The sequence below is a fragment of the Monodon monoceros genome, unplaced genomic scaffold (genome assembly GCF_005190385.1).
Source record: "Monodon monoceros isolate NGI ecotype Baffin Bay Population unplaced genomic scaffold, NGI_Narwhal_1 Super_Scaffold_13, whole genome shotgun sequence".
Lineage (NCBI taxonomy): Eukaryota > Metazoa > Chordata > Mammalia > Artiodactyla > Monodontidae > Monodon > Monodon monoceros.
In genome coordinates, this window is record NW_021703769.1 from 41,462,657 (window position 1) to 41,476,218 (window position 13,562).

Here is a 13,562-nt window from a genome sequence, read left to right on the forward strand (position 1 = left end):
CTGTGTAATCAATTGCATTAGGTGCCAGGGAATACAAAGGAACATAAGACATAAGCTTTATCTTTGAATAATTTATGACCTAGAAATGGGTCTATGGAAGACAGGTAGGTTAACAAGTAACAAGACTGTGGGATTTGATGGTAATAATAACTATTATTTAGCACTTAATGACGTTTCAGTAGCTGTCCTAGTGCTTTATGTGGTATTATCTAATTTAATCCTTATAACACCTCTCTGTGGGAGGCACTGTTATTATCCCACTTTACAGCTGATGAACCTGAAACTCAGGAATATTAGGTAATTTCTCCAAGATCAGATACCTAGTAAATGAGTGGATATAGGGGCCAGTATGCAGATCTAAGCCTAAAGGTCCTTAAAGTCCATACTCAGAAGGCAATAAAAATAAGGTACCAAAGGGGACACTATTCATTCACACTTGGGTGGAGCAGATGTTATGCTGCCTCAGCTTGGCCTGGAAGGATGAGTGTGAGTAGAGGTGGAGAAAAGCATTGCTCCCAGGACTGAGGCAAGTAGGGGAAGCTAAAGGAAACCTTAAAAAATTGGGGAAAAGGTCAAGTGTTGTCATGTGTGTAGGTGGCAGCATGAGTGGAACAGGGGTGGTGAAACTGAGAAAGGTGTTCGGAACCAGATCTTGTTGACCTTGAGTGTTACCCCAAAGAGTCTAGACTTTTCTCATTAGACAGAGAAGAGTCACTGAATGGTTGTGAACAAGATCAGAATTGTATCTCAAGATTGATTTGGCAGCTCTGTGTAAAAGGAATTGGTGTCAGAAGTGGGAAGAAGAAAAGGGCAGTTGGGAAACCACAAAACAGGGAAGGTGAATGGCATTGAGAGCTGGAATTTGGATTGTAATAATGTGAGCAGAGAAGAAGAAACATGGAAATAGGACAGGATTTGGCACCTCCTAGATGTGAGGAACACTTAAGGAGAAGAGATGATAACACATATTAGTTCAAAAAGCAAATACGTCATTCAGCAGGCAGAGGAAGCACACATCTGTGTCCAGTTAAAGGGACCTACAATAGGAGATGAGATGAGGGGAGTTAAATGGGGATGGAGCAACTGGTGGGAGCACGTGAAAGCACATGGTTAAAGGTGTGGATTTGCATGTGTAGCAAACAAGCACTTTTTCTGGTGCAATGCAGGGGTTGGACATTCTGTCAGCCTACAACCAAATAGTGATGCCTGCATTTTCTCAGAAACTTGAGGTGAGCATACATACCTTTAATAAATGCAGAAAATATGGCATTTTAAATCTGTGATTTTAATATTTTTAGGAATTAAAATGACCAAAGTGACCATATATAACTTTGATAAGTAAAACAAATTATTTCATATATAGTTTATTATAAATATGTCATAACTTTTAAAGGAAATGTAAACCCTAGGTGTTAAATTGTGCTCTAATGTGTACACTTTCTTCTTCATTTAGCATGATAATATAAGACAGTAGAAAGGCATAATTTAGCACTCTCTTTTCTACTGTTTTCTTCCATTTTTTATTAGTCAAATTGGAGAATTCTGGTGTTTCTAGCTTTCATATGAGTTTTTCTTTGTTTTTTTTTTAATAGATGATAATAATGAAGAAGAAGACATTGACATGAAAGAAGATTCAGGTATTAAATTTATAATTTTATTCTTACAGGATAGACAAGGATCATTTTGTTGTTTATGCATACCTCATATTTTCCAAAGAAAGACAAAATAAGGTTAATAAAATAAAAATGTACACTCAAGGTTATAAAATAAGGAAATGTTATTATAAAATAACAGCTAATGCAGTTATGGTATTTAAACATTCAACTTGAATTTGAGCTTCCTAATAGCTAAGGTAAAAATGGAACATGATGTTGTAGTTAATAGAGGTGTGTAACAAATCACCCCCAAAACTTAGTGTCTAAAACACCCACTTATATGCTGAAATATTCGGTGGGTCAGGAATTCAGGCCAAACACAGCAGGGGTGATTTGATAATACTACTCCACAAAATCTGAGGCCTCAACAGGAAGACTTAGCAGCTAGGGGTTAGAATCATCTAAAGATTTGTTCACTTATATGTCTGGCTGGTGATTGACAGGGCTGTTAGCTGAGACCTAAATTGGGGCAGTTTTCTGAAGCACCTGTGCATGGCCTCCTCCTGTGACCTGGGCTTCCTCCCAGTGGCCAGCTTCCTTTTGTTTTTTCTAGAGAGAGTGAGCAAGCCAGACGCATATCACTTTTAAGACTCATCCTCAAGAATCCCATATAATTACTTCCACCAAACTCTTTTCTTTGGAGTGGTTATTCACAAGCCCACCCAGGCTCAGAGGAGGAGAGAATAGACTCAGTTTCCTGATGGGGAGCAGTGAGGTTCTACACAGCAGGTAGGACCTGAAAAATGGCTGGGGCCGTCTTTGGAAAATGCATTCTCTACATATGATGTATTGCTCTCATTATCAGAAAGTGAGATACATGCCTACTCCTCAAAAACAACCAGTGTTTGGTGAGAGAAATCTAGTGGTTAACAGCATTGGCTCTGGCCTGAGATCAATATGAACTTGATAGTGAATGCATGAAGCGATAGGCCTGGATTCAATCCTAGCTCTTCCACTGAATGAATTAGAGTTTTCTGTATAAGCCTCAGTTTACACTTCTGGGGGCAATAACTCTTACCGTACATTCTTGTTTGGGGGACTAAATGAGATATCATACCTGAAATGTTCCTTGGACCATAGTAAACGCTCAGTGGATGATTGCTTTTCTCACTCAGCATATCGGACAGATATTAGAAGGCATAATTCTCTGGAATGAGAGCCCCATGTTTCTCATTTCGGCAATCACACTGCTCTAGACATGAAATGGAGCCAGTTTTCAAAACTGAAATAGATATCTTAGAGGCCCTAATTTTGTGTGACATCCTGTTGCTGCCAGAACTCCTTACAAATCACTGACAACCTGGGTCTGACCAACTCCACGAACAGGGAGCTCTTTAAACTGTGAGGCAGACAGTCTCGTTGGGCAAGGTTTGGTTAAGGTCGTCCTTTTCCTTGTGAAGTTACATCTCTCCCTCACCTGACCTCCCACTGTCTTCATGAAGGAGTAGCATCAGTTCCTTTCCTTCATAACAGTTCACTGGAACAGTGACTGTAGCTTCTATCCACTCTTGTTCCTGTGGTCTCCCCAGGACCATGGACTCAGAGGGCATGAGAAGCAGACGGAGGATCTCAAAGTCAGGAGCAGGAATGCAAGAGGTAGAATAGGGACTATACAGCAGCTCTGGGTTCCCTACCTGTATCCCCTCGGCTCTCACTGTTGTTGTATAATACCAACAGCTTTCTAAGGAAAGTTCTTGTGACTTTCAGCTGAGTGCTTGTCTCTGTTCATGAAAGAAAACTCAAAGTACCGGGGAGTTAATTTCTCTGGAGCAGACCTCAGCCAAGGTTGGCCGACAGTTGGTTGATCCAACCAACCTCTTGCAGGACACATCTGAGGCATGTGCTAGACCGGTGCTGCCCAGTAGAAATACAACGGCAGCCTCAACTGTGAGCCTGATATATAATTTCATATTTTCTAGTAGTCACATTGAAAAGGGTAAAAAGAAAACAAGTGAAATTAACTTAATATTTCATGTAACATAATATATCAAAAATATTATCATTTCAACATATAATCAATATAAAAATTATATTAGTCAGATATTTTACATTCTTTATTTTTCCATACTAAGTTTTTGAAATTTGTGTGTATTTCACACTCACATTCCAAATCAGAGTCTTCACATTTCAAATATCATTGGCAAAATGTAGTATTGGACAGCGGGATTCTATACCACCGCCCAGAGGCTCCCAGCAGTATTGAGCCCTGATTGTCCACAGCAGAACTTTCTCATGAACACACTAACTGATTGTCCTCCCTTTCCAGTCTTACTTCCCTACTCCCCTCTGGTGCTTCCTGGGGTAATCTCTCAAATTAAGTACTTGCACTCAAACCTTTCTCTCAGTGTCTTTTTCTGAGAAAATTCAACATAAGACAAGGGCTCTGCTTGCCTTTTGTAACACATAAAGCCCAAGGCCAAGTTTCAATTAAAATATCCATTCCTGTACTTAGGTAGGATATCTTCTTATTTAAAAGAACCATAGGTTGAACAAAGACTTTGAGCGGTCACCCTATCTTAGATTCCATGAATTTAATATTAATGCTTGCATCTCATGTGTATGAATGTATCCTGCTCATGTGAGGTATCACTGGAATATCCTTCAGTCATGGGGAGCACTGCCCGTTCAGCCAGACAGTTTAAGGAGCTTATCTTGCTAAGGATCATTTGCCTGAAGTGACACAAGTACACATTTCTAGGCAAAGGGAGTTGACTTCTTAATGAGATGCAGCTAGCTATCCGAACCGCTGAGTGAGTTCAAGGAAATCATTATTAATGCTAATGCAGAGCCCACAAGGTTGGAGTCAGCATTTGAGGTTTGGGGGCCTTAAGTGGGTCATTATTTCTGATTTTAGTCCCACCAAGTGTCCTGGGGGTTTTGTCTCCAGCAGCTGGATTCAGCTGTTCATGTCACACAGAATGGCCCAAGGATGCTAAGTCACTCAGGCAGAATGGGCTTGGGAAGCTGCTCTCCATTCCCAATATCTGAGTGCTGAAATCATGGGGGACTGTGTGCAAAATGGGTCCATGGAGGCCCAGCTGGCCTTGCTGAATATTGGCGAGCAGGCTGGCTTCCGTTCAGTCTCACGCTCAGGTGTGCTGGTCTCTGAGAAGGGTATGATTGAGCCTCCGAAGACCATTAACTGCTGGCCTTCCCTCTGCCCTGCATCATCTCTTCTTCTCGTACAAGTAGAAACGCTGGAAGAATTTGTAAGAATACTGTTGACGCTAGTGAAGGGCTGCTTGGGTGAATCAACCAGCCAGCATATGCTAGTGAATGATAGTGGATAATAATTTGGATATCAAAAACCAGTGAGGTGCTGGGAAATGTACTCTCTGGGTGGGGGGAGGGAGCCCCAATTTGAAGAGTTTTCAGATTTCTTGGGTATAAATATGCCTACCGTGGTATTGTTCGAGCTGCCAAGCATGAGTCCAATGAATGTAGGAGTGGAGGAGAGAGAGATCCAACCAGCTGGGGCAGGCTGGCTCCGATCAGCCCCAGCACACTTCTGCCGAGCCAGGTTTTGAGTGTGTACCTTGTGCCGATCACTCAACATACATCAACTCACGTAAGATACGCACCAGCTCTAAGAGACGGGGACTGTTATTATCCAAGGCTTAGGGGGGATTAGTTCCTTGGTTATATAGTAGAGACAGAATCCCAGTATCTAGGTCTAACCCGAAAGCTCACATTCTTAGCCCTTGTGCTCCTGTCTCTAGACTCTAGTAGTAAGGAGAAGCAAAAGCATATCAAATGGTATCAGATAAGGTCATCCTAAGGAGAGGCTCTGCCCCCATGGGAGGTGGTAGAAGCCAACTGACTTAAATGCCTAGGATCCTTTTTAAGTCCTTTAATTACTTGAGCTGAGCATAGTAAATGTTTCTCTATGTCCTTTCATTTCCAAGACCACGCACTCTTGAAATGGACCCCAACCTGAGCCCCAGGGGCAGAAAATCAGCAGCCACCTATGGCAGGTCAGCCACCTAAGAGCCCGGAGCACAGTTGAGTTCCTCAGGGAGCAAAGACATGCGCATAGCAACACCCCAGCGTTCCAGCCTCTGCCAGAAATAGAGGCAACAGAGACAGTATGATACAGTGTCAAGGGGAAGCATGGGGTGCTACTGAGGAATGTTCCTCTAGCTTCCCCCAGGCCAAGAGGGAGAGTAGAAACATGGGCACAGAGGCCACATGTAGCAGTGACTTTCATTTAAGTGTCTCCATGGGTGTTATGAAATGATACTATACTATGTCATAGACGACTGCTCATAATTAACATGTATCCGTGCCCACTGACCACCCCAGGAGTGCCCTACGACTTCTTCAGAAAGGAAGCACTTGTACTTTGGGGGTATGTAAATAGCTCAAAATGAGGGCAAATAGATGTCTTTTTAAACCTCACCCATTCCCCAGGAATTCCCATTCAGGTGGGAAATCAAGAATTCAGATCTCAAAAACTCACTTTCAGGAAACGCTGGTTTGGAGTTGAACTCCCAGCAATGGAAACTCTCCTCTTGGTCCCAGTTGTAGATGATGCATTTCAGGGCATGGGAGGGTTAGCGTCTTCTCCCAGAGATATTGCAAGTGTTACTCTGCTCATTTTATGAATCCCTTTGAACCCAGCATCTGTGCTCAGTGAGCTGTTCCAAGCATCTCATTTCTGTTTTTGCTGAACCCATTCCGAAGGGTCAGTATCCGTCTCGCACCTGGTGACAGAAAGCTGAGGGAGTTGCTAATGTAGTCGCTGGCAACATTTTTCACCCTGGTCGTGGTAATGACCTGGGATGTGACTGCCTTTCAACCACAGAAAGCCTAACGCTGGTGCCCAAAAACCTTTGTAGTCCGTAATGCCAAAGTTTTTAATAGCACGTCTATCAAATGCATTTGTTTTGTTCTGTTCTTTTTATAATAAATGGGAAAAGAAAAATGAGTCGCCATAACTCTGTAGTGTAGTTATAGAATCCTGGAGTAGGTAACAGCTGCTAAAAGGGTGAGAATTACGCACAAGCCCCATTATATCTTGACCTTAAAGAAAGGCCTGGGTGAAGGGGATATAAAACAGAATTTGAAATGAAATTCTCAAGGCACTGCCAGACACCAGTGACACAAGAGAGATTACGGAAGACAAATGCCCTTTCTCATGGAACTTATATTCTCAGAGTAGGGGGTGTTTGAGAAGGGAGACATACCTTAAAGAAATAAACAAGGGGACAAGATAATTTCAGATACACCAGATGATGTGTTTGCGAGAGATTTTCCTTGCAAGTACCCGTCAGATTAAGTAGTCAGGGAAGGCCTTTCTTGGGAGCTGAATTTAATCTGAGATTAAAAGATGGGAAGGATGTAGATATATGAACATACCTGTCAGGGGAAAGGCAGAGCAGCAGGTGTAAAGTTCCTGAGGCAGGAACCAGCCTAGAACTGATTGAAGAAATGATTGAAGGGAGTTAATAAATCTGAAGCCAAAGAGCAAGTGGGAGATGAGGCTAGTGTGGGAGGTGGAGCCCAAGTGACACGTTGTCCTGGACCATGGAATTGGATTTGGATCTTATTCTAAGAGCAATGGTTTTTAAACAAGCAAGCAAGCGATGTGATCTGGTTTATGTTTAAAAGATAACTCTGGCTGCTACATGGAGGATAGATTGTAGGGAGATTAGAAAGCTAGAAGTTAGAATTCAGGTTGTTGTAGTAACCCAGGAAGAGATGCTGCTGGTTTAGACTAGGACGCTGATTGCAAAGAATGAGCACGGTAGAGGAATATGGGATCTATTTTGGTGCAGAGCTAATAGGACTTATTATGATGGGATTGCTTTATAGGAAAAGTAATTGAAGAGAAATATGAAGGATAATATCTCGGTTTTTGGTTTGAATTCCTGGGTAGATAAGTCCTACCATCCCTTGAGATGTGGAATACTATAGAGAGAACAGGCTTGCAGACATCAGGAGTATCGTTCTGGCTGTGTTGTTTGAAATGCCTAATGGGATTATTTACATAAGTGTGAAATGCCTGATGGGAGCTGAGTAAAGGGGAATCGTTAGAGAAGAGTGGGGTTCAGGTAAATCCCAGCCCTGAAAGGACAACGGGGAGGTGGTTGTTACAGGGCCCAGAAGACAGAGAGGGCTGTGAGGAGAAGGTCAACTGACAAGAGCTGTAACCTTAGATTGAAGGAGACAATCAGCCCTTGAAGACTACTGGTAGCCTAGGAAATAAATGCCCTGGGCTCCCCATTGGCTGGATCTAACAGGAAGCCAGTGAGCTGGGGAGTTCATTGGTGCGGTCCATAGAGAGCAGTCTCCCAGAGCACAGGGGGCTGAGGAGGGGGGGGGCGGGGGTGAAGGGTGGAAAGTGGATCTGAAAGGGCAAACAGAAGACATCCAGTCCAAATGCAAAATAAGATGCCACATGGGCCATCGAAGGCATAAGCTTTGAGAAGTGGAAAGACCAGGACTGGAGATATAAATTAATGCCTAACAAAGTATCTGATACCCAAATGGGATGAATTCAATGATAGTTTTCCTAAAAAGTGTCTTCAGAATTTATATTACTAGCCTTCTTGGATAGACTTGGTTGGGGGACCATTGAGAAGAGTGGGAAGCATAATAATTTAATCGGGGACATATAGAAGTTTTTTAGAATCTGGATTACTAAAGAAATCTGTTCGATAGAATGAGGATAATTTCAAGCCCCACTGTAACCCCCCAAAATGAGATGACTTTACCGCTCATCTAGCCCTACTTTGAGGGCTAAAATGAAATTACACAATGGCAGCTGTCAATTAAGCCATGAAGTTTTAAATCAAACTCTCCTGGAGAAAAACGTAATAATAATTTGGGGTTGCCATGTGGAAAATGTTTTAATTTAAAAAAAAGCACTTAAGATTTCACATTTGTGTGAATCATTAATAATGGCAATAAAAAAAGTGTTCATGCTTAAGCTCTAAGTATAAGTCCACGTTCACTGGAGAAGCACAGGTCTTTGCCAAAATTTAGCTCGGCCATAATGACAGATAAACCTGCAGTTAAGCTTCACTATATGTGTGGGTTTAGTAAAAAATATATATATTATTAAACATCAGCATAATTTTGAACCCCTACCGGTAAATATTTAAATAAAAACGTAGTAAATCTTTGTGCTTCCAGAGGGGTTAGAGCCAAAAGACCACTCTCCACCCCACAAGAAGAGCAAAGCAAAGAAGCCAAAAGGTTCCAAGGACTCGAGCGAGGGTAAGTCCAGCCCTTCCTTTCTTAAAAAAAAAAATGTTCCATGAAAAGAAACTTCTGTTTAACTTTTAAATTTTGTGTATGCTCTCATATTCAGATATTTCTAAGGGTTCAAGCATCACCGGGCACTTCTTTCTCCTTTCTTAATATGTTTACTCTCCCCTGAATATGAGGATGAAATAGCAGATTCAGGTTAAGTTTGTTAAGGTAAAAACCAAATGTAAAAAAATCATTTTCTCAGTGTGACATATCTTTCATTCCTACAAAGTGTGAAGTTGTGGGTAGTGCTTACCAGTTAGGTGCTCTGAAATCAGGTAAGGGTGAAGGTCCAGATCTGTGTGTGACGAGTTGCATGGTAGCTGTTGTCTTATTGGATCATTTGTTTTCCTCATGAACACATTCTGAGTCCAGAACCAAGCCTCAGGAGTGGGAGATGGAAACGCTTCCTGTCTTTAGTGTTCTTCTCTCCTTTCTAGAAGCCAATGTATGTTTGCATTTATGCATTGAATGGGCATGCCCAGCTGGGCTCAGTTTTATGAAGAAACGACACGCCCTCTCTCTTACTTACAACACGAGTACACTTGTAAGATATGCAGATTTTTCATTTAAAATGGTATCTTTGGGTATTTTGTAAAGTAAGCCTCTAACCTAATGGTATGCATGCACTTCTAACAGTGGAACATATTTATGCCTCTACTTTCTTGCCTGGAGCCATACTTCATCCACTGTGAGATGGCGAGTACAATAATACTGATGGTGTCTGCTTGGGTCTTTGGGAAAGAAGATGCCAAGATGAAGTAGAAGGGCAAGAAAGTACTGGGTGAAAGGGGAGGAGCAGGCGAGGGAGCAGTAGGTGAAGGAGAGAAGGAAGGAAGGTAGATGCGCTGGAAGAGCCTCCGTCTGCAAATTAGTCTGAGTCTGGGGAAGCCCAGGCAAGGACTAGATAAAAGGGCTTTTGCACTGGGCAGGAATGTCTGGGCTGCAGGGTCCCCTCCCCACTGAGGGCTCTCTGGCTGCAAGTGGCTTGGGGAGAAAGTGACAGGAACATAATACTGCCTTGAATCCCCAAAGTGTGGCCGCTGCTTGCTGTCAGCCAACTTGACTCCCAGCATCAGGTTGTCTCTTGAAAGGAGACCTTGAGCACCTCACCTCCATGACTGCACAGCCTCTGTGTGCGTGACGGATTCTAAATAAGTCATGACACTCTCTTCTCCCTCATCCGGGCTCAGAACTAGTTGAGGAGGCAAAGCTGTTAAAAAGTTGAAGTCAAAAATATTAGCTTCGTTATTAATGAGGTTAGACCAGAGCTCTGGTTATGCTGCCCCCAGATGGACTCCCTAATGCTGGGTTTCACTCCTGAATATGAAAGACTCTGCCCCCTTAAAAGCAACTGCCACTGTCCTTGGTATCCTCAACTGCCTGGATAGAGGCTGCCCTGGTGAGAATAAGCTAGGACGTGTCCTCTCTGCAGGCAGGTGGATCTGAGAGAGACACACCATGGGGCTGTTTCTTCTCCCAGGCTCGCCCTAGGTGCGGGGGTGTGGAGACAGGTGTGGCAGTAAATGTCCTCTGCCCTCTGGGTGAGGTGCAATGGATAAACAGTAGAAATAGTCTATGTAAAGTGCCTGGCATGGGTCTGCTTTCCATTAGTGATGGCTATTCCATTATAATTACTATCATAATCAGGACCATGATAGGGTACACATTGTCCTAAGTCACTGAAATGTGCTGGAAAGTTTAGAATCATTCGGAGAACACTTAGAACCATGGAGAAGGGCAGCAGCTCTCTCATTGGCCGGAGGGGGTTTGCTAGGATCTGATTGGGAGACCTCCTACTAGAATTAGGTCATTTCCTGGACAGTCTCTTAAGACCATGATTCGGAAATGGATTAGGTGCAAAACAACAATTGCCCTTTCCCTGGAGAGGCTCCACCTCACTGAGTGGTTCCCGTCGCATGTGTGACCCACATCAAAGGTTGTTTTCCAGAGCCTGAGGCTGCTGTCATTTCCAAGTGTCACATGGGAGGTGGCGCACATACAGTGCAGCAGTTCTGTCACTTAATTAACAAGGGAATTCTTCTGAGTTATTCCTTCAAATGTGTAAAAGCTTCATTATTTCCTAAATAATTTGCTTTGTTTTAGGAAAGCCATCTCATAACCCTAATATGACTAAATACTATGTCTTCACCTCACCCAAATATGTCATCCCAGAATCTGCTCTGAGTCACAAAAGTACCCTCACTGTGGGTTTGTTACCAGGGACATTTGGTCTGCGGCATCATGGTGAAATGTAAATGTTAGTCACTCTACAGAAACATGGGGATTGCGTCTTTGTTCCTAAGATGCCTTCCAAGATAAGAAAGTAAAAGCTGCTGGGAAAGGAGTGAGAAAGGGAGCAGAATCTGACATGCCAGTGGTAGATGACGGCATGATAGGGGACTCGTTATCAGTATTTTGACAAAATAAACTATGTCCTGTATTCAGGTGTTGTATTGTTGCATATGTCTCGCTTCCTCTTATGATTCAAAGAGTTCCAATCATTCTTTCCTACTGGATATGCAAATGGATCAGTGTACCACTGGGTAGAAGGGGAATGTGGGTCATGACCCTTCTCTGCAGTCTTCCTACTTTAGAGTTATCAGTCCTTTTCCAACTTGGTCATCTCTCTAATATGTTTTAGTAAGAGAAACTTCTGGTATTTTTATTTAGAGATCACTCAGCCTAAATCCTCATCACTTGACCTCATCTCACTTCTCTCCTACCTTTGGGTTCCCTGCCCTGCTTCCAACACTTAAGGCACTACTGATCACCTCAGCTCACCCTGTAATATACATTCTCAGACAGTGTCATGGAGAGTGGAGTTGGAACACAAATTCACTTGGATTTTGCAGCATATATAACCATAATAGCTGTATTTTGATCCAGAAGAAGAATCTTGAGAGCATATGGTCAAATTTTCTCATTCTACAGAGCTGTTTTTAAAATAAGCTGCAAACAGTTCTTTAACTTGCCCAAGTCTATGCAGTTTATTAATGTTTTAATAATTTTTTAATATTTTAATAATAATTTTTTTTCTTTTTTTTCTGGAAACAACACAGCTTCTCTAATCTTTTTCCCTTTCTCTCTTCTGGAAATTAGAACTCGTTTTGTTGAAGGAGGAAATGTTGCCATCATTACAGCTTTGAGTGAAAGCAAATATTATAAATATTTAAGTATTTAACTTTAAATATTTAAATATGTAACTAAAGTACTGAACATCAAATTTTAAAAATCAAACAGTTTCTAAAATTATTTGCATATTTTATACTGAGGACTTTTGGATATAGAGTTCTATTTTCATTGTTTTGATTGAAATTTCATGGACCACAGTATACTTTGATTTGACCCACTGCAATGCAATGCCAATAATGAAATGATTAGCAATTTCAGACCACTAACTGTTTGTCTGGCATGTGATAGAAATGGTAATGCTATCCATAAGCCACCACATCATAGGCATAATTGTTTGAAAAAAGCCTGATTAATACCCATTCCACCAATTGCAGCTCCCAATAATTTAAACCAGTTTTATTTCTTACAAAATATTTAATTGAAAGAATATCATTACAGAATCTTAGCACCTTTCATAAAACATGCTTTTCTCAATCTCTTTCCTCTATCCTTCACAAGTAGATCCTCTAGAAGTTCCATTAGTGAAGTCTCTCAGGCTTTGTCTGAAAAGATGTTATTTTCCTTTTTTTTTTTTTAAGGTGGTTTTGCTGAGTAAAAATTCAAGGCTGATGGTTATTTTCTTGCAACATTTAAAAAATATTTTCCCACAGTCCTTTCGATCCTATAGTTGTTAAGAAGTAATGTCTCAGTCTAATTATTGTATATCGTTAGGTTATCTCTCTTTTCTTTCCAGCTGTCTTGATAATCTATTCTTTATCTTTGGTGTTCCTCAGTTTCACTGTGGTATACCTCAGTGTGGGTTTCTCTTTATCCTCCTTAGGATTTGCTGTGCTTCTTGGACATGAACATGGGCATCTTTCAATAGTTCTGACAATTTTTCACCTATTACCTCAACAAATGTTAGTTCTACACTACCTTCTATTCTTTCTTTCTCTGTCCTTCATGACTCTTAACCTACATTGCATTTTTTTTTTTTCTGTGCCACTATCTCTCTTTGATGGTTTCTTTTTCCAAGTTTATCATTCAGTTTGCTAATTTCTATTCAACTTTCTTCAATCTGATGTTTAACTCTTTGCTGAGTTTCTTATTTCAGTTATTATAGTTTTCATTTTTATAAGTTTTATTTGGTTCTTTTTCAGATATACCTAGTCACTCTTTATTTACTTAACACATAAAATATCTTTAAAAAAAATCTGTATCTGAAATTTCAATGTCTCCACTCTGTATAAATCAAAATTCTGCAGTTTATTTTTTCTGCAGATTCATGCTTGTAGTTATTTCCTTGTATGTTTTGCCTTCTTTATTGCCATGTTCATTGGATTTTTATTTGTAGGAATTTTTTGAAGTTGGATTAAAAGCTTATTTATTTATGTTTTGTTTTCTGAAATACTTGAAGATACTGCCAATTTAGGAATCCCTTAAACTACATATTTGGCTTAAAGTTTTATTTCTTGTTCTGTTTGCTCTTTGTCCTTAAGCCCACATTAGTGCACGTATAAGATTAGGAAATCTCAACAG

At 41.1% G+C, this 13,562-nt stretch overlaps 1 protein-coding gene across 5 annotated transcripts in view; it reads left to right on the top strand.

Moving 5' to 3' along the window:
* MACROD2 (mono-ADP ribosylhydrolase 2) overlaps nucleotides 1–13,562 on the top strand; it is a 1,974,865-nt gene that overhangs the window by 1,801,454 nt on the left and 159,849 nt on the right. For 4 of the 5 annotated variants that reach the window (XM_029221509.1, XM_029221512.1, XM_029221511.1 and 1 more), the window contains exons 10-11: nucleotides 1,593–1,637; nucleotides 8,793–8,876. In XM_029221509.1, coding sequence (XP_029077342.1) covers nucleotides 1,593–1,637; nucleotides 8,793–8,876 — 129 coding nt within the window. The remainder of the gene's footprint in view (nucleotides 1–1,592; nucleotides 1,638–8,792; nucleotides 8,877–13,562) is intronic. The other variant, XM_029221510.1, reaches the window with a different exon arrangement.